At 53.6% G+C, this 19,636-nt stretch overlaps 1 protein-coding gene across 1 annotated transcript; it reads right to left on the bottom strand.

The window, feature by feature from the left end:
- Positions 1-19,475, bottom strand: Abcd1 (ATP binding cassette subfamily D member 1). Its single transcript, XM_047535534.1, has 10 exons — positions 18,149-19,475; positions 15,064-15,244; positions 9,457-9,593; positions 9,206-9,374; positions 8,106-8,200; positions 5,240-5,385; positions 4,634-4,779; positions 1,825-1,909; positions 1,489-1,614; positions 1-1,384 (listed from the first exon to the last, which is right to left on the bottom strand). The coding sequence occupies exons 1-10, from the start codon at positions 19,046-19,048 to the stop codon at positions 1,150-1,152; spliced, it is 2,220 nt and encodes a 739-aa protein (XP_047391490.1). The 5' UTR covers positions 19,049-19,475; the 3' UTR covers positions 1-1,149.
- Positions 19,476-19,636: the final 161 nt, after the last annotated feature.

Below are 19,636 nucleotides of genomic sequence, written 5' to 3'. Positions count from 1 at the left end.
AGGCAGGGAGGCAGGAGTGCATTTTCTGTAAGATGTTTTTACTGAGGGGACTGAGGGGAGGCGCCCCTGCCCGTGGGCTGAGGGCCCAGGAAAGGCACACAGCGGCGATGGGGTCTCTCTTGGCGAGGGCTGGCTTGGCAGAGACAGCGCCCCCTGTGACCCCTCTTTGGCACTGAGTGGGGAACACTGTGCCCTTACTCCCGCCTGGCAGGCAGAGCACGCCCCCCAGTGGCGGCTGGCAGTATAGGCTGGTGGGGGGGGGGCCAGGCTTGGCACCTGTGGGAGCCAGGCCTGTGGCCTCAGAGGCTGGGTAGCATAGAGGGTCCAGGCCTGACCACCTCCCCTGGTGGCAGGGCGCTCACATTGGCAATTTAGACGGCTACAAACAGGGAATCCAATAAATTAGGCTGCAGAAGGAGAGAAAGCAAGGGAGTGAACCGGCCAGGCTACATTCTTTTCATGGCTGGGAGGAATGCTGTTCCATTCTTTCTCCCCAGGGCTCTCTGTGACTGCCAGCGGGGAGAGACGATGTAACATGGGGCTGGCTGACCCTGAGCCCCATCTGGTTGCTTTGATGGCAGGAAAGATGCTTCCTGGACAGGGGCCTTGGTTGGCTACCCGGGAAGGTGGCAATAGAAGGATGGAACGTGGGGTCTGCAAGGGACTGGAGAGGTAATAACAAGGACTTGAGTTTCAGGAGGGAGGTGACCCACAATCGCCAGGTTTGCCAGTCTCTGGCTGGTGGCAGTAAGCAGGGACCTGAGGGGTCCCTGATTGCTTCCTACGTATGGCTCAACCATACACAGGTGTGGGGTCAGGACTGGGGGCTCACAAGCCCCACGCCCCTTCCCCAGAGAAAAGTAAAGGACTCGCTGCCCTGAACAGGGCAGTTATTGTGGAGCAGCCCCCAGGGTGATGGGCAAGGTGGGGGCTGGAAGCAGGGTGCACCCTCCATTCCTACTTGCCTGAGGGTGGCAGCATGGGGAAGAGGTACAGTGTACCTCGGGTCTTCTATGAAGGGCAGATCCATGACAAGGTGGCCAGGGAGAGGGAAAGGCATGCAGGGACTGTGAGGACAGGGTGGGAGCTGCAGTTTCCTTCATGTGATCTGAGAGCCTGGGGAGTGGGGGTCAAGGGACTCGATCCTGGTCAAGTGGGGACACCAGGGCCTGGGAGGCTGGCTGCCGGGGGCTGCTCTGGGGCCATGGCCTCTCCCAGGATTTGGCGGAGCTCCTGGAGGCGTCGTTGCATCTTGGGAATGCCAGCCAGCTGCTGCTCCAGCCGCTGTTTCTCTTCCGTCAGGCTCAGGCGTGCAGCTGAGTCCAGCTTCTCAAACTTCCAGCCCCCCTCCCCATCAAACTGCAGCAAATGCGTGTGGTACTTCCTGGCCAGGAGAGGGACAGCAATGTTTGCTGCTAGTTGCCCTCCCCATCTTGGGTGGCAGTCCCACCCCGCTCCTCCAAGAGTGAACCTCAGAGAGGCACCTACCATAGGGAGGGCCGGTGGGTAATGGACAGCAGCGCGATGCCGGCGTCCTTGGCCGCCTGGAAGATCTTGCCTTCCACATCTATGCTTACAGCACTGGTGCACTCATCCAAGAGGGCATACTTGGGCCTTGGGGGAGGATGGTCAAGGGAGAGAGATGGTGACCCTCCACTGCCAACCCCCTGACCAGCTCAAGCCCCACCCTGCCATGCTCAGAGTAGAATCAAGGCTCCTTCTGGAAGGTGCCTTCATCCTGAGGGGGGCCCTAGGGAGCACCAATTTGTCTCTGTTGCTGACTTAGACCACCCTGGATGCCCAGGAAAGCCACCGGAGGCTTACCTGTGGTAGAACATGCGGGCCATGCCGATTCTCTGCTTCTCGCCCCCCGACAGGACATCTTTCCAGTCACATATGGCCTCCCAACCTGGCCAGAGAGTAAGGAGCTCTGCTCAATTCAACAGGGCCCAGTGTGTATGTGTGTGAGGGGCAGGGGTGCTGGGGCTTATGCAGGGGGAGCTAGGGTAACAAGGGTGATGGAAAGACAGGCCACATTTGACCCCCGAAGGAGCCTGTCCAGTTGCCTACTTCTGCTATGTCCTTGTCTGTCTGTGACACTTTAATAACCCAGAGTTGGAACCAGAATTGCTTCCTCCCAAAAAAGGCATATTAGAGGGTGGGGGCTGGGACCAGTGGTAGAGTGCTTGCCTCTCATGTATGAGGTACTGGGTTCGATTCTCAGTGCCACATATAAATAAATTAATAAAAAAACCCTTCGCCTTCAAAAAAATTTTTTTAAAAGGCATATTAGAGTCTTAACTCCCACCCCTCAGAATGCAACCTTATTTGGAAATAGGGTTATTGCAGGTATCATTATTTAAGACAAGACCATTAGGGTGCTCCTAATCCAATAGGACTGGTGTCTTTATAAAAAGGGGAAGTTTGGACACAGACAAGCAGAAGTGGAAGACTGTGAAAAGCCCTGGAGAAGATGGCCTCCACAAGCCAAGAAGAGAGCCCTGGAGCAGATCCTTTCCTCACTGCCTCAGAAGGAACCAGCCCTGCCCACTCCTTGAACTTGGACGACCAGCCTCCAGAACTGGGAGAAGATGCATTTCTGTTGTTGAGGCCAATGAAGAGCTCCAACACCTCCTTCAGTGGGCAGCAGATGGCTATGGCAGAGAGCCCCAGGGATGGCCAGAGTGGTCTCCCCTGGACAGAGGGCCTTGCTGGAAGGACTGGGCTACATAACATGGTGTGGTACCAGTGCCTCGACGGGGCTTCCAGGCTGTCTGAGCAGCAGGTGAGTAGGGAGATTTGTCAGGACAGTTGTGCAGAAGGGGTGCCTCCTCTCCTATCATCCATTGTGCCTCCCACAGGACTGAAGTTTTGCCAGTGCATGTGGCAGCTCAGAATCAAGACATCAAGATTCTACTTTCTGATGGGCGTGCTGGTGCACACCTGTAATCCCAAGGGCTCAGGAGGCTGAGGCAGGAGGATCACAAGTTCAAGGCCAGCCTTAGCAACGGCGAGGCACTAAGCAACTCAGTGAGACCTTGTATCTAAATAAAATACAAAATAGGGCTGGGGATGTGACTCAGTGACCAAGTGCCCCTGAGTTCAATCCCTCTTACCCACCCTCCAAAAAAGATTCTACTTTCAATACCTTTTAGCTTGCCCTGTGGTGAGGTGTGTCACCATGTGATTCAATTCTGGCAAATGAGATGAACTTGCATGTGACAAGCTTATGGAACCTTCTTTGAAAGAAAGAAGACAAGTCTCTTCCCCCTTACTTCCTTCATCCCACAGCAGGGGACAGGTATATGATGGCTACCCCAGCTGTCTTGGATCATGAAATGACTGGGAATGGAGGCCACACATGATAGAATAGCCTGGATTCCTGGAGCCCGCACAGAGCGGAGCCACCCGCTCAACTGTGGCCTGTGCTTCTTGGGACTGAGCACAGCAGGCTAAACCCTTGAGCCACTGTGGGGCAGCATAGTTCTGTTACAGCTGAACGCCATCCTAGTAGGTTGCAATGGTTGGCCACAGGTCCTAGGCCTTCAGGGACACCACAGAGGGAAGGTAGAAGGGATAGCCTTCTAGGTTGAGGGTGGCAGGAACAAAAGAGGTGAGGCCAGGCCATGGGAAAGATGGGGATGAAGCTCTGAAGTGAGCAGAGCTGCAGGGACCTCATCTCCTGGCCCCCTTTTCTGCATGGACAGGTGATGACACCTGGGGGAAATCTTCCTGAATCCCCATACCCGCCGCCATTTTCTGAAAATGCACCAGTGGCCCCCACAGGAGATATTGCATTTAATGCTGCAGGTACAGAGTCAGAGAAGTGAGGTCTTTGAGCAAGGGCATCTTGTATCTAAGTGGGGGAGGCAGGAAGTGGAACCTTGAGTCTTAGATTTCACCAAGAAACTCTGCCATGGCCTCCATTCTGTGCCTGCAGCTGGGCACAATGGACATTGCAGACAAGCACTGTCCCTCCACAAGGTTTCTCTTCTCTGAAACACCACCTCTTGCCAGCTGTTCCTCCCTCTTGAGGGCTCTTCCAAGAGTCCCCTCTGCTCTCCCCACCCACATTCCCAGCCTCTGCACACAGCCTGGCCAAGACACTTGCTCATTGCCTGGAAGAGGGCCATTTTGTTGAAATGCAAAACTAAGCCACCACTTTCCCTACCTACACCCTTCTAAGGGCTTTTGATCCCTCTCAGGGTGAGTCCAGGCTCCCACGGTCCAGAAGGCCCTACTGTGAGCCAGCACCTTCCTGCCACTGAGCCCATGCTGTACTCTGCCCTGCTGTCCCTTGGTTCCCAGGTGGGGTGACTTCTCTGTGTTCCACAGTTCTTGGCTCGGGCCCCTCTTCTCTGAGAAAGGGTGTCCTAGGTTCCTGAAGAGGTGAGTGCCTTGGTGAAAGTAAAGTCCTGTTGGGGCTACCCGTTTACTGCCTGTCCTCCCAGGTAGGTGGGGCTCACAGCAAGCACTTTGGACTCTTGGTTGCCGAGATAATCCTCATCCCCCTGGGCTGGGGGACAAGGCCAGGGGTGGGGGCGGTAGCAGGGTGCCCCTCAGGGTCTTGGGACAAAGGGCAATTGACTGCTCCCTGAGCTGATGATAAGCTGGGCAGCAGCCCCGCCCCTACCTCCTTCCCGCTGCAGGATATGGTGGAGGTGCACGATGTCCAGGATGGCTTCCAGCTGCTGCTCAGAACAGCCCTTCCTCCGCATGTCCTCCACTGAGTCTGGGTAGATCACCTGGTCACGCAAGGAGCCCACGGACATGTAGGGCCTGTGGGAGAGCCAAGTGTCCACTGAGGGCAGCATGTGCCTGAGTGGGTTCTGGGGTGGCCCTGGATGATCATGGAGACTTCCAGGTGGTAGATGTACACCGTGCCCACACACCTACCCACGTTCATGTGTATACCACACGTATATAACATGTGCATGCACACAGTGTGTGTGCACCCCTCAACATTCATGGGTACCCATGTGCCAGCCCTCCCACCCATATCTTAAATGGACAGAGTGGTTGGGGTGGAAAGGAGGGCACAGACTCAGAGCCCTTGGCCAGCTCTGGGGCAATATCTTGAGTCCTCTCCTACGGGGCACATTCTACCATTTCAAACCTGGGCCTCCGTTAGAAGCCTCCGAGTGCACAGGTGGGAAGAGGTGGGGGAGAGACATCTGGGGACAGAGTTCCGCCTCCAGCTGCCTGCCAGGGAGGCTCCTCCTGCAGCTGGCCTCCTTACCTTTGCGGGATGTAGAACATACGCTGGGGTGGGGGCTTATAGAGTACACCACCATACGTGGGCCAGAGCCCACCCAAGATCCGGAACAGAGAGCTCTTGCCACAGCCATTGGGGCCTGTGATGAGCAGGTGCATACCTTCTTCTACCTGCAGAGGCAGAGAGGCAGCAGACTGTGGCACCTACGGATGGGCCTCCTTTGCCACACCCTGGGCTTCCTTCCCAGCCTCAAAAGGCTCCCTCTGTTCCAGGCTGGCAGACAGGCCATTCTTAATATTTTGGTAAGGGATTTTACCAGAGGGATGGAGTCCAGCATCCAGAACCCTAAACGAACACCTGGCCCAGCATGCAGGGAAACAGACAAGACCTGGTCCTGTCCCCTAAGGTCCCAGCATGCCCAGAGAGCATGGGCCAGCACAAGAGGAAGGGTGTGTTGCATGATAGTCAATGTTACCCTCAATCCCACTTCACTGGGAATCCAAGCACAGGGTCAAGAGCCCCAGTTCCTTTTAGGAGTTGCCCAGTGCAACGCACTTTCCTTACAATTCTAGACTTACGGTCCAAATCTCCATTGCCCATCTCTCTGTCCCATAGTCCTCTTCACCTCCACAGGTGCCAGGGGGGCACAAAGATGCCTTTGTGGCCCCATGGGCTTGGCATCATGGACCTCAGGTCCTCCAGGTTCCTGGTTAGCTTACTGTGCTATCTGGGCTGGACTTAGGGAAATGTGGTACACAGGAAGCAGGGCTCAGAGTGCAGCCAGGCTCGGTCCTAGCCTGCCAGATTCCCAGTGAGCACCTATGCTGGCAAGTGTTGGAGAGAGCCTGGGGTGCAGAGGTAGGCACCCTGGAGTGGAGATTCCCTGGCCACCACCAGCACAATCATACTTTGTCTCTTCCTTCTTTCAGTGTCTGTTTCCTTATCTGTGAAAGCTACAGATAATACCACCATGACCAGCACTCCTGGGGAGATTCAAGGTCCTGGCATTTGGTTTACTTTGGGCAGTGCAGCGGGCTGAACTGTTTCCCCCGAATTCATGTGTCGGAATCCTCACCCCCACTACCTCCAAGCGTGACCTTATTTGGAGATTGGGTTTTTGCAGATGTAATTGGTTAATAGGCAGTCCTACTGGAGCGGTCCCTAATCCGACATGGCTGGTGTCCTTATCAGAAGGGGAGATTTGCACACAGACACATGTGGAGGGAGGATGCCCTGTGAAGACGGGTTCGGGGGGCGGGTGCAGCAGAAGGAAGCAAAGGAACGCTCAGGATTGCCAGCAAACCAGAAGCTGGGAGGGGCCTGCGCCAGATTCTCCCTCACAGCCCCCAGGAGGAACCCATCCTGCCAGCACCTTGGTCTACACATCTGGCCTCCAGAACTGGAAAGAGTCCACTTCTGGTGTTAAAGCCACCCAGTCTGTGGTACTCTGTAGGACAGCCCCAGGACATTCACACCATCATGTGACTATCAACTCTAGAGGGCAAGAGGGCTACAGGCTCACTCAGGACTCCACCCCTGCTCTTTCACTCCTCCTGTACCTTCTCACCTGGCCTTGCTCTCTAACCAGCTGTGTCCCTGCTCACCAAGGCCTCAGGGTCTTTACATCCTTGGGCTTCCTCCAGGCCAGCCTGGAAATCACTCATCTTGATCCGCCAGCCACTAGCTGGTACCCAGCCCGTACAGTGACCAATACTAGGGCAATGTAGATCCCATCACTGTGTTGTGCTGCTTGGGGTAGTGACATGTGTCCTGCCACCAGCTGGCTCTCAGGGCCCTTCCCCCATCTTCCTCCCCTCCAGGCCCAGGCCCTGGCCCCTCCTCTTACCCTTCCCTGCAGGATCATGGCAGGCCCTGGCCCCTCCTCCCTTGGTCCTTTGTCCCAGTCATGCCTTCCCATCCTCCTGCCTGTGACTCCTGGACCTCCATTCACCCCTGGGGATGATGACCATTATTTTTGCAGCCCCTGTTATACCCTGGATGGCTGTCTAACTGGGGTCCTTTGTAACATTGCAATGTCCTCCAGAGTGATGACTTTGAGGGCAGGGGCCTCTTGATTTATCACTGGTTTCTAGTACCCAGCCCAAAGTTCAGGGAACATTTGTTAAATGAACGAAGAAAGGAATTAATCCCTCTTACTTCCTCCCTGTCTCCCTGCTCAGTCTTCCCCTTACTCCATTGCTCCCTGCCCCTATCCAAACCCCTGACTGAGTACAAAGGTGATCAGTGGATGTTTCAGCTATCAGTAATTCCATTCCACAACCTCTCCAGGGCCTGGGAGCACTCCCCAGTCAATAGCTCTGTGCCCACCATGTAGACTCTGCACAGGGGGCTTCTCAAAGCAGATGGGGCAGGAACCCAGGTGGAGAGCAGAGGAGCCCAGGTGGGGAGAACAACAATCTCCTCCCCCACAGCTGGAGTGGAATGAGAGCCCCCAAGTCTTGGCTCTTTCAGGATGGTGGGAAGCTGGCAACAATCAGACCAGAAACACTTGTGTAACTCTTGGCCAATCTTGGTGATCCTTAGTCTCTTTTATCAGCTCTGACTCAATTGCCTCAGAACTCAGTCAGAGACACATTGGTCTCTCATCTCGACCTTGGCCCATCTGCCAAGTATATCTGGGGACAATGGCTACTGCCAGTGCAGTCAGATGAGAAGCCAAGGGCTCAGACTTGCAGATGCAGATGGCCAGGCACCTAAGCTGTGCATCCTGGTCCTCTCAGCTCAGCCTGCCTGGTAAGCACTTCCTCATCAGACATGCTTTCCCTGCTCGACCTGTGATTTTTATTTATCTGTTTGTGCTGGGGATAGAACCCAGGGCTTCACAGAAGCCAGGCAAGTGCTCTATCACATCCCCAGCCCACTGACCTACCCTGATGTTGAGGCTGGCCACTACCACCTCTCCTGTGGGCGTGATGATCGGGATGTTCTCGCAGATAATCCCCTGTTCCACGTCTACTACCTGGCCTGCAGAGAGAGTGCGAGGAGGGAGGAGAGGCGGAAGAGCTTTGGTGGGTTCTGTGTGCCCCCTGCTGCCCTCCCTTGTTCCCCCAGCAGCAAGCCAGTGGATTCCCAATCAGCACGGCTCCCAGGTCCCTTGGGAAAACAGTCAGGCCTTTTGACAAGTAGACCCTCCTTTCCCATTGTCTAGTACTGTTCGTGAGCTGCCACCCTGAGGTCCTCTGGAACCTGAGGCATGAAGTCTCTACTCCTGCTCTGTGGCTCTACCCTCCCAGCACCCTGTCAAAGGCAACTCCTGTGTCCAGGCCCCTCTTCCTGTTGTGTTATTTTATCTGGCAGCTGGTTGAGCTCTTGCTCCATGCTCGCACACTGCCTCAAGTTTTCTCCGGCTGCCCCGCATGGGCGCATGATCACCTACGCTCAAGGACTGCCTGCCTTCACTCAAGGACTGCCTGTCCTTTTTATTCCTTTTCTTTTCTTCTTCCCTTCTCTCCTCCTCCTCCTCCTCCTTCTCCTTCTTCTCTCTCTCTTTGATATTGGAGACTGAATTCAGGGGTGCCCTACCACTACTCACAGCCCTAGTCCTTCAGTATTCTTATTTTGAGATAGGGTCTCTCTGAGTTGCTAAGACTGGCCTGGAACTTGCAATCCTCCCTTGCCTCAGTCTCCTGAGTACCTGAATTATAGGCATGTGCCACCATGCCTGGCTACACCCCCTGCCCCCACTTTCTTAACTGATAATTCATCCAGAGTCCTCAGAAGGGTGCATCAGCAGTTTGGCTGGCAGCAACAACTCCAAGATGGCAGGTTGCTGAACCAGTACCTCTCCTGGGGAAGCCCTCCCCAGGGATCCCGTTAAACCCGGCAGAAATCTTCAATGACCCTGCTAGGAAGCGCTCCCTCCTGGTTAGATGGGATGGTCCCTGAGGGTCAGGATGGGAATGAAGCCCAGGCAGCAGGGAACAAGGCAGGGATGAGAGGAGGTGCTCTGCACAGGGGCAATCACCATACCTTGGATCTTCAAGGGCCCTTCCACACGAACACCAGACCGTACCATGGCCCCAGACCCTGCCTGAGTGTCCTCTGTCTCCCCGGGCCTTTTGAATCGACAGTGCTGAACATCTTCAAATACCTGGAACATCTCATGAACCCGTGCTGTGTAGCCAGCCAGCTCTGTCACCTGTAAGGAGGGCAGCATGGACTTAGACCTGGCCAGCTGCTAGCAGGGGAGCAGTCAGGGGTGGGGGCTGTATTGTGGTTACCTCCTTGTAGGACGACATGATCCGCTCAGTGGCATCTGCAGCAGCTGTGAGGAGGTTGCGGGCAATGGTGAAGGCTTCTGTGCGCTCACTCACCAGCTCCTCCTTCTCCAGGGCTGCCTTTTTCATGTCCTCTGAGTCTGCCCACCCAGTGGAGCGGGTGGAGGAGGGGAGACATTGGAAAGTCAAAATGAGCCAACAGGGGAAAGAGAGCTGGATACACACACACACACACACACAAGTCTGATCCCTGCCTCATACCAAATACCAAAACTAACTCCAAGGGGATCAGAGGTTGATGTATAAGAGCTAAGTGTATAAAATCAGTAGAAAATAAAGGTAAAACTTCATGACTTTGGATGTGGTAACTGTTCCTTAACTATGACATCAAAAGCACAAGTAACTAAAGAAAAATAGATCAGTTGAACGGCATCAAAATTAAACACTTCTGGGCACCAAAGAACATCATCAAGAAAGTGAAAAGGGCCAGAATGGTGGTGAATGCCTGTAATCCCAGTGACTCAGGAAGCTGAGGCAAGAGGATTGCAAGTTTGAGAGCAACCTCAACAACTTAGTGAGACCCTAAGGACTTAGTGAGACCCTGTCTCAAATAAAACAAAATAAAAAAGGGCTGGGGATGTGGTTTAGTGGTTAAGTGCCCCTGGGTTCAGTACCTGGTCCCCACCGCCACCAAAAAAAGGACTGGGGATGCAGCTCAGTGGTAGAGCACCCTGGGTTCAATCCTCAGCATCACCAGGAAAAAAAGAAAGAAGACAACATACCCACTGGGAGAAAACATTTGTGAACCACATAAAAAGAGAGAAAGAAAGAAAGAGAGAAAGAGAGAGAAAGAGAAAGAAAGACAGAGAAAGAAAGAAAAGAAAGAAGCAAGCAAGAAAGAAGACAACATACACATGGGAAGAAGACGTTTGTTTTTTTTAAAGTTTATAACACCTTTATTTAGTTTTGTATGTGTTGTTGAGGATCGAACCCAGTATCTCATGCATGCCAGCCTCAGCAATTTAGTGAGACACTGTTTCAAAATAAAATAAAATTTAAAAAGGACTGGGATGTAGCTTAGCAGTAGAATGCTCCTGGGTTCAATCCCCAGTACTGCAAAGAAGAGAGACAAAAAATACAATGGAATATTATTTGTATAAAAAAGAATGATGTACTGATTCATCTCATCACATAGATGAACCTTGAACAATTATGCTCAGTGAAGGAAGCCGGTCACAAAAGGTCACATATCATATGATTCCATTCCTATGAAATGTCCAGAACAAGCAAATCCATAGATTGAACGTAGATTGGTGGGTGCCAAGGACTGGGCAAGGGAGGATTGGGGACTGACTGATAACAGGTCTGTAATTTCTTTTTAGGGTGTAAAAATATTCTGGACTTAGATAGTGGTGATGGTTACACAACTCTGTGGATATACATATTTTTTAAATATATATTTTTTAGATGTTGATAGACCTTTTCAAATTTCTTTCATTTATTTATATGCAGTGCTGAGAATTGAACCCAGTGCCTCACATATGCTAGGCAAGTGCTCTACCACTGGGCCACAACCCCAGCCCCACTCTGTGGATATATTTAAAAAAGTCACAGAAATGTCCATTTTTAAAGGCTGAACTGGTCCCAGTACAATGGTGCATGCCTGTAATCCCAGATATACAGGAGAGGAAGGCAAAAGGATCACAAGTTGGAGGCCACCCAGGCAACTTAGTGAGACCCTGTCTCAAAACAACAAATAAGAAGGGCTGAGGATTAGCTCAGTGGTAGAACACCCCTGGGTTCATTCTCCAGTACCAAAACAAACAAAAAAGGCTGAATTACATGGTCTGTGAATCACATTTCAATAACATTGATTAAGAAAGTGAGTTACAGGCACATGGCTTTGTTTCTTGCAAAACCAGCTCCTCTTACCTGGACTATCCCAGCCCCTCTGTCCTGCACCACATGAGCCCCTGGATTTCCTCATCCAATACCCAGAGTTGTCTTTGAAACATGAATATCTTACTTCTGACCGCCCTGGGACCCATTTTCCCTCATGGCCCTCTAAGCCATGATCTCTGACCTCTGTGGCAATGGCCATCTTGTTTGATCCTAAGAGCTGCTCCAGTCTGAACCTGCTTTTCAGTGACAGTCTAGATCCCACTGTCATGCCCTTCGACCATCCTTGACCTTGGGAGTCCCCAGAGGAGCAGGGTTGTTATACGAGGAATCTGGAGATGGCAGTGAGGATTAAGGAGGAGGCCAACTCTGAGGATCCCCTGAGGGGTGCAGGGGAGTGAGTAGCAAGCAACCATCTGAGAGGTTCCAGGGGCCAGGATCCCTGGGGCTGGACTGGGAAAGAACACTACCCAGGGGTATATGTGATCCTGAAGTGGGAGCCTCAGGGATCAGTGCCAGGAGCAGGATGGGGACGGGGAAAAGGGACAGTGCAAGTTAGAGAGAGGAAAGGATAGATGGATAGAGTGCCTCAATTGCCTGCTGGTGCCTGGCCCAGGAAACCAGGTGCATGAGCAGGGTGTAGGGGTGAACATTAGTTCTCCAAATCTAAGGCCCTGGGTCTTTCTTCCCATGGTGCCCTTGAAGACAGTGGGGATACAAGTCCTCCTCCTTGATGTCCTGACAGAGAGTGGACAAAGGGAAGGGGTCCACAAGTCTGATAACTTCCTGGAGCCAGAACTCACTGTCCCTGCAGTCCCCTTTAGCGCCTCAGGAAGTTAAAGGCCTGGCTGCAGCAGAGCAGGTCAGGCCTTGGGCTGGAGTGAGTGGCAGGCTCTGCTCCTTTCCTAGGGCCTCCAGGCTCCTCACATAAGTTTATCTAAATCTTCCCCAGTGGTTAAGTGCCTGTCTCCTCCCACTGGCTCTCCTTGAAGCTCCTGGAACCCTCACTTGCCTCCAGGTACTAGGGACAAAACAGAAAACTCTCAGCCCTTATCCAGCTCTCAGTGGAAGGTGGGGAGAAAGGGATGAATTCCACAAAGAAGTGACACATGCAGGATGTTCAGAGCTTGGGAGAGGGGGAGGGGAAGATGAAGGTATGGTGGTCAAGGCAGGCCTGCTTAGCTGGTGCCTGGGAGCAAAGCTCTGACAGACAAAGGGACAAAGCCTCAGGGGCAGCTGAGGAAAGAACATTCCTGGCAGGGCACACAGCAGGGGCAAAGGCCCTGAGGTCCACAAATGCTTGATATTTAGGAAAATAACAAGGAGGCCACTAAGACAGAAGTGGGGCCAGCAAGGATGGGAACTTTCTTTGCATGTTTTCCAAAGGTTACTAGCTATGAGGCCAGGTAGCAGGGACAGGAGCTTACTTTTATTTATTTATTTATTTTTTGGTACTGAGGGTTGATCCCAGGGGTGATTTACCACTGAGTACATCCACAGTTCTTTTTATTTTGAGACAGGGTCTTCCCAAATTGCTGACGATGTCCTTGAATTTTCCATCCTCCTCCCTCAACGTCCTGAGCTGCTGTTAATTATAGATGTGTGCCACCATGCCTGGCAGTAGCTCACCCTTCTTTGAATCTGCTACAAACCTAGTTGGTTTCCTCATGGCTGGTTCCACGTGCTTAGGGCCAGGTATACTGGCTGGGTCCTTTGTATAGACCCTCTGGAATTAGATTTCTCCTCTGTCAGGGGTGGGGGGTAGTGTCACCCAGAGAGGGACACAGAGAGCTGAAGGTATGGAAACCCCAAAGTGGAAACACAAAGAGGGAAAAAATCAGAGACTTTGGTTTCTAAAACAAGTCAGGCTTAGATACACATATGTATAACTGAAAACCCTCTTACCAAACCAGCTAAACTAGAACACCTTTTAAAGCAGAACTGTGCTTGAAGATGCAGAGAAGGCAGAAAGTTTCATTGACCTCGCCTGGACTCTAGGTGCACTGAGCAAAAGGTCTCCTCTAAGAATTGGTAATTATATGTCTGGGCTTCAAATGAATATTGCCTCCAAGCCTTGGAACCTCCCTCTTCCTGCCCAAGCTGAGAGCTTAACATGAACATGACCTACAACTGGTTAATCACCCCTGGAGTGCGTGCGCAAAAGAAAAGAAGAGATGCATGCAGGAATTACACCCTCCATGGACATCACAACTATTCCCACAAGGGAATGATCCACCAGGAGTAAGAACCAGCAGGGAAGGTGATGGTAGATTAGACCCCCAAGAGCTTCAGATCACCAAGTCTTTGGAGAGATACTGTGAAATCGGCATGACTAATATGGTATGCAGCATAAAAGGAGCAGACAAAAAGAGGAGCAAATAACATACAAAAACAGTTTGAAATTTCTATCTGAAAATTTCTATTTTCAAACTTCTATTTGAAGTAGAATCAAATAGAACTTACAGAAATAGTCAGTGAGAAGTAAAAAAAAATTCAAATTAGATGTGACTGAAAACTGGTGAGCTGGAGCATTAGTGAGCAGAAAAAAAGACTGAAAACCCTGAATATTTGAAGGATGCACAAGCCTCCAGTAGGAGAAAAAGAAACCTACACCTAAACACATCATAGCACAACTGCAGAATGCTACAGAGAAAGAGAAAATTATAAAGGCATCCAGAAAGAAAATGCAGGTTACTAACAATTAAACTGTTCATAGATTTTTTTCAGCAGTAATGAAAGTGAGTCAACAATGGGACACTGTCAAAAGGCTGAGAGAAATGAACTGTCCACCTAGATTTCTGTACCCAACCTAAACTTAGTGCAGGAAAAGGGTGAAATAAAGATGTTTTCAGACCACAAAATAATTGAGACTGTCTCAGGATGAAACCCTTCCTGAGAGAACTTTTTCAAAATGTCTACCTGGAAGAAGGAAATGGAACATGGAGGGGCAGACTGAGGCCTAAGAACTGAATGCCAAGCAGAGAAATCAGTACACAAGCAGGTGAGTCTATACATACAACCACCAGCTGAAGCATAGCTAAGAACAAAAACCACGTGAAACCAAACTTCATGCTGGGCTGTGAGGGGGATAGGTTCTCCAAGGTCCTCTGCTCTAAGGACCGGGGGAGGAGAGGAGCTATTGATTAACCTGAGACTTTTTAAGAATGCATTAAAACTTCTCAAGGGTAACGGCTGAAAGGCTGAAAAGAAAACAAATGAGCTGTAAACCAGCAGAGGAACAAAGTGGGAACAAAGACAACCTGATCATCACTAAAGTCAAAGAACAGGCTCACTGTTCCCCCAAAAGGCCTCAGGGTGAGATCTCTACCCTCTGAAACCTGCAAGAACTGCTTTAGAGGTGGGGAAAACAAGGCTGCGGTCATGAAGGGGCTCACCCAAGGTACTCCCCAAATCCTCCCACTTCCAAGTTAAAGTTGGGCTGAGGACAAGGGACAGGTGGGCAAAACTGCACACGCATGGTGAAGAGGCATGCAGTACTCCTGAGTTGTGGTCCCAGGCTCAGTTGGGTGGTAACACGGAGCTATGAGGAGAGCTTGACCTCTGGCAATCTCATGATGCCAGCAGGGCCTCAACATCCTCAGTCAAAGGGGCAGGTGGCCGGTTAAGCACTGGGCCCTTGCAAACCCAGCACCCAGCACTACAGGAGAAAACAGGGACCTGACGCCATTTTCCCAGATCCCTGGCTCTCACCTGACTCTGAATAACCGGTTGCAGTGATAATGGGGACAGCCACCATGAGCAGGCCCGAGGCACTCCACACATACTTCATGAGGAATTGCTCCAGCATGACGTACCACAGACGTTCCAAAAGGATGAGGTTGATCTGCGAGGCCAGGTTCTGGTAGGAGTGCTGCAGCTGTGCCAGCTCCACCTGCCAGGACAGACACCAAGAGGCCCTGTGGCAACTCCTGTGGGGGTGATGGTGAGAATCTCCAAGTGCTGCTCACAGATACTTCACCATTCAATGGCCATGACTGGGCTAAGAGCTGGGGGTTACAATTGGGGTGGGCAAGGTCCCAAATGCGGGTAGTGCTGACGGTAAGGGACTGCCTGAAGTCAGTGTGGCACCTGTCCCTGCTTCCTACTATCTATCTAGCTGGGACACTTACCACTCCCCTCTCTGTAGCCTGGGTGGCCTCTGCATGAGGGGCTCTGGTCTCCCTCAGCACTGCCCCTGCATCATCAGTTCTGTTTTCTTTCTCTTTTTGTGCCAGGGGATTGAACTCAGGAGCACTTAATCACTGAGCCACATCCCCACCCCTTTTTGATACTTTATTTAGAAACAGGGTTTCCCTAAGTTGCTGAGGTTGGTTTGCAACTTTGCAATCCTCCTGCCTCAGCCTCCAGAGTCATTGGAATTACAGGTGTGCAGCACCGTGCCTGGCTCGCTCTAATTTTTCTACACTAAACTAAGCAAAGAGCAGTACAGGAGAGCAAAAGGTAGTGTTCTTGGCTTTGAAAAACTTGGTCAACAGTCTCTGTGTACTTAGGCCCAACCTCCTGCTACTTTGCCAGGGTTCCTCTCCATGAGAAACTTGCATTGCTTTTTCCCACCAAAACAGGATGGTATATTCCCCAACAGCCTGCATTCCAGCCTGGTTCTCCCTCCCTCAGAAGTGGGTAGGCCCTTGTACATTGGTCACTACCCTCTGCTAGGTCAGGACAGGGCAGGTGCCTCTTCAGGGAACTGGGTGGCAGCAGCAGTCAGACAGGTACGGGAGGCCAGAGATGCTGAAAAGTGCTCCTGGCAAGATGGCCACTGGGGCCTGGATTTCCTAGCTTGGTCCAGGTACACATGCCTTGGCCCTGTCTACCATGCCCGATTGATGAGAGCTGCCCAAGCTGGCACTGTTTGCCAAGTGCTTTTGCATCTCTCCATTTGATTTACACCCATATCAGAGCATGTGTATTCTTGTGCCCACTGTAGGACACTGAGGCCCAGAGAGACAAAGTGCCCTGCCCAACCTCATGCTGCCTGGAGGGAGCAAGCAGTGCAAGAATGTGGAGCACACTGGCAGGGCTGTTGGGAGAACCAGATTCTTATAAATGATGCTTTGACTTATTAAGAAAGGTTTACTTTGTTTTCAAGCAAGAAGTTGTGTGCACATGTGTGCCTGTGTGTGCGTTTAAATAAGCAGCCTCAGTGAAACCCTAGTAAAAAGAGAATACTCTGCTGTTTATCTGCCTAGAGTAACCTTTCCCAGTCAGTCAGTCACTTCTGCCCTAACCTGTTGATCTGAACCCAGGTCCTTGTCCATGGGACATCAGCCAGTGGGATTGGAGTGGGCCACATGCCTGCACAGCAAGGGCCATCGACCCACCTGTGGGGGCCTGTCACCTCACACAGTTTTCCAGCTGATGCCTATCGGACTGGCCAAGAATGCACACAGGGCAAATGAACTACTTCCTGAAGCCAGGGCCAGAGGAAGTTCTTCAAAGAACCAATGCTCTCTTCTACCTCTAGCACCTGAGGCTGCTCCCAGAGCTCAGCTTTTCTCAGGCCCAATTTCCTGTTCCTGAAGTGACTGTGTCTCCTCTGAGCACCCGATGATCCAGGCTCGTGCTGGGAGCTGGCAGGAGTGCCAGCCAAGGCTGACGATGTAGCTGCAGGTGATGTGCCAAGCACCTCACCCAAGGCCACGGCTGCCTGCCAAGGCCCTGCAGCCTGGCATGCAGGAGAAGAGGGGAGCAGGAGAGGGGTTACTGTGGAAGGCCAGGCACCTTTCTCCTAATCTGAAACCTGGTCCCACCTGGGACATCTCTCTCTGCAGTTTAGGGACAAGCCCTTTTTAAAAACCAGGCGCAATCCTGCTTCTCTACTTGATGTGCAACCAATGAGATAGGGTCCAGGGGCAAAAGGCCGCCTGACCTAGGGAGCACATACGGACCTTTAGGAGTCGGATGTCACCGCGCCCCTCCCCCCAAGGCCCTCAGGAACCGAAACTGGAGTTGCAGAGAACAGGACCTGAGGCAGCTGCAACCCCAGGCACGAGGAAGGGGAGTGGCTGCCATGATAAAGGAGGCACTGGCCTGGAGTAACCTTTCCCAGTGCCTGCCGGGCAGCCCAGGCCCACCAGAGAGCCCTGTGCCTGGGGCCTAGGCGGAAGGGCGGCCACGCTGGGGGCAGGGCCACTGCCGGGTGGGCAGGAAGTGTGTCCTGCTGCGGTGGCAGCTGGGGCCAGGCATCCCTGGCTCGGGGCCGCAGGGAGGAGGCTAAGCTGGTCTGTAACCGGGCAGACCCATGGCCTTGACCCTGAGTGCCGCCGCCGCCAGTGGCCGCTGAGCTGGGCGCTGCTCATTAACCTCGGCTTGGGCTGAGTCATGCCCATAATGCCGGCCAGCTCTGGCGGACGCCAGCCTTCAAAGGACCCAGAGAGAGGCTGGGCAGCAGGCTGCGTCCTACTGTCCCTGCTCCCAGATGGCAGGAGTCTCCTCCTGGCTGGCTGCAGCAGTGGGGTGAGCCAGAATGCAAGCATCTCAAACCGCTAGGATCCCCAGCTCCAAGTCCAGGGCCAGCTCACGGAGGAGGCCAAGCAAAGAAGCAGAAGTGGGCTAGAGCTGCACAGGCAGCCGGTGCAGGCCTGCTCTCCATTTCTGCTGTCCTGCTTCTCCATTTCTGTACCTAAGACCGTGGCCACCCAAGGCCTGGCCCGTCCCCAGGCCCCTTTCCACGGCCCACCGCACCTCCAGCATCTGCCCCACCATCTGCAGCTGCCTGCCCTGGGCCTCCCAGCTGCATGCTCTATTACAAGCCCAGTGCCCCAAACTGCCCCACCTCGTGGCCCCCATAGAAGGCGATTTCTTCGGAGTTGGCCACTACGCGAGAATGCATGTAGCGCAGCTCCCCCTTCCGCCGAGCCTCCTCTGCCACCAACTCTCCAAACTTGGGCGAGAAGGCACGCAGCACGTTGGCTGTGAGGAACACCACGAGGCCAGCAATAGCCGAGGGCCAGGCAGTGCCAGCTCCACGCGAGCGGGCAGCGCGAAGCAGCGTGTAGGAGGTCACAGCCACGTCCAGGAGTGGCTTGGTCAGGTTAGAATAGAGGTGGGCCACAGAGGCAGCGAAGGCCACCACATCCTCTGTCAGGGACTGGTCAGGGTTGCGCAGCCGCCCGTCCATGTTGCTCACTCGGTAGTAGGTCTGCTGGGAGAAGTAGAGGCTGTAGGCATGGGCCACCAGACGGCTGCGGAAAGACAGGGCCAGCTGGCCCTCCAGGTAGCGGATGGCACTGTTGATGAAGGTGGCAGGCAGGGCGATGAGCAGCCACTGCAGCAGCTGCCAGCTGAAGGCTCGTGGGTCCTTGCGCACGATGCAGCGGGCCAGCCGGCCGTCCAGGCGGGCCACATACACTGACAGGAAAGTCCGGCTCACCAGGGCAGCAGAGTGCAGTGCCAGCAGCGCCGTCTCCCGGCACAGGACCCGAGGGAACAGCAGCCGCAGGAGCACCAGGAGCCGCTGCAGGAATACCCGGTTCATGCCAGCCTTGGCCGCTGTGGCCCCCAGGGCCTCCTGCGTGGGGTCTCCAGCCGGCACCTGAGGGCCCCTTGTCGAAGCCAGACACTGGCGCACGAGAGGGTAGATTTTGTGGACTCCGTAGGCAGTGAGAGCCAGGACCACAGCTGTGCGCTTCAGCGTGGTCACCCGTGAGGGCCGTGGGGTGGAGAGCACCGGCATGTCACCTGGACTGGCAGGCACGCTCAGGGCTGGGACTGGTGCCTGAGGCAGGTGCTGGAAGGGCTGTTGCTCTGACCCCGGGCTCGTTGTCTAGGCAACTGGAAACCTTGCAGTGGTCCCTAAGACTGTCGCTTTAGGCCCTCGGGTTGGTCCTAGGGCCCCTGATGTGGGTGGGCTCAGGGCCCTCCAGGGTCGCGGCCTCCTCAGGCAGCCCAGGTGGAGGAACTTGGCTTCCCTCTCCTGTCAATCCCCTAGCCCCTGAGATGAGAGCCTCGAGAGGGCTCAGGCAGGGAGGGTGTCTCTTCCCCTCCTCCTCCTCCCCTGGTGGCGCCCCTTTCCGGGGCACCGGGTGAGTCCGTCCGCTTCGCAGTCTGGCTGAAGCGACAGTGACTCCGCCACCGGCCCAGAATCCCCACCCATCCAGCAGCCCTCCCCAGGGGCGAGCCGGGGGAAGGAGAGGAGGCGGAGGAGGGGCGAGAGGCGGAGTCGGGCGCGGGGTGCTCCACCCCGTTCTCACTGCACGCCGGCCCCGCCCCCCACCACAGAGACGAGGGACAACCCGGCAGGCTAGAGCAGTTGCCCTTGTTT

Source organism: Sciurus carolinensis, chromosome X, assembly GCF_902686445.1.
Source record: "Sciurus carolinensis chromosome X, mSciCar1.2, whole genome shotgun sequence".
Classification (NCBI taxonomy): Eukaryota; Metazoa; Chordata; class Mammalia; order Rodentia; family Sciuridae; genus Sciurus; species Sciurus carolinensis.
The sequence above is the reverse complement of the archived record's forward strand: the minus strand, read 5'-3'. Positions and strand labels throughout refer to the sequence as shown.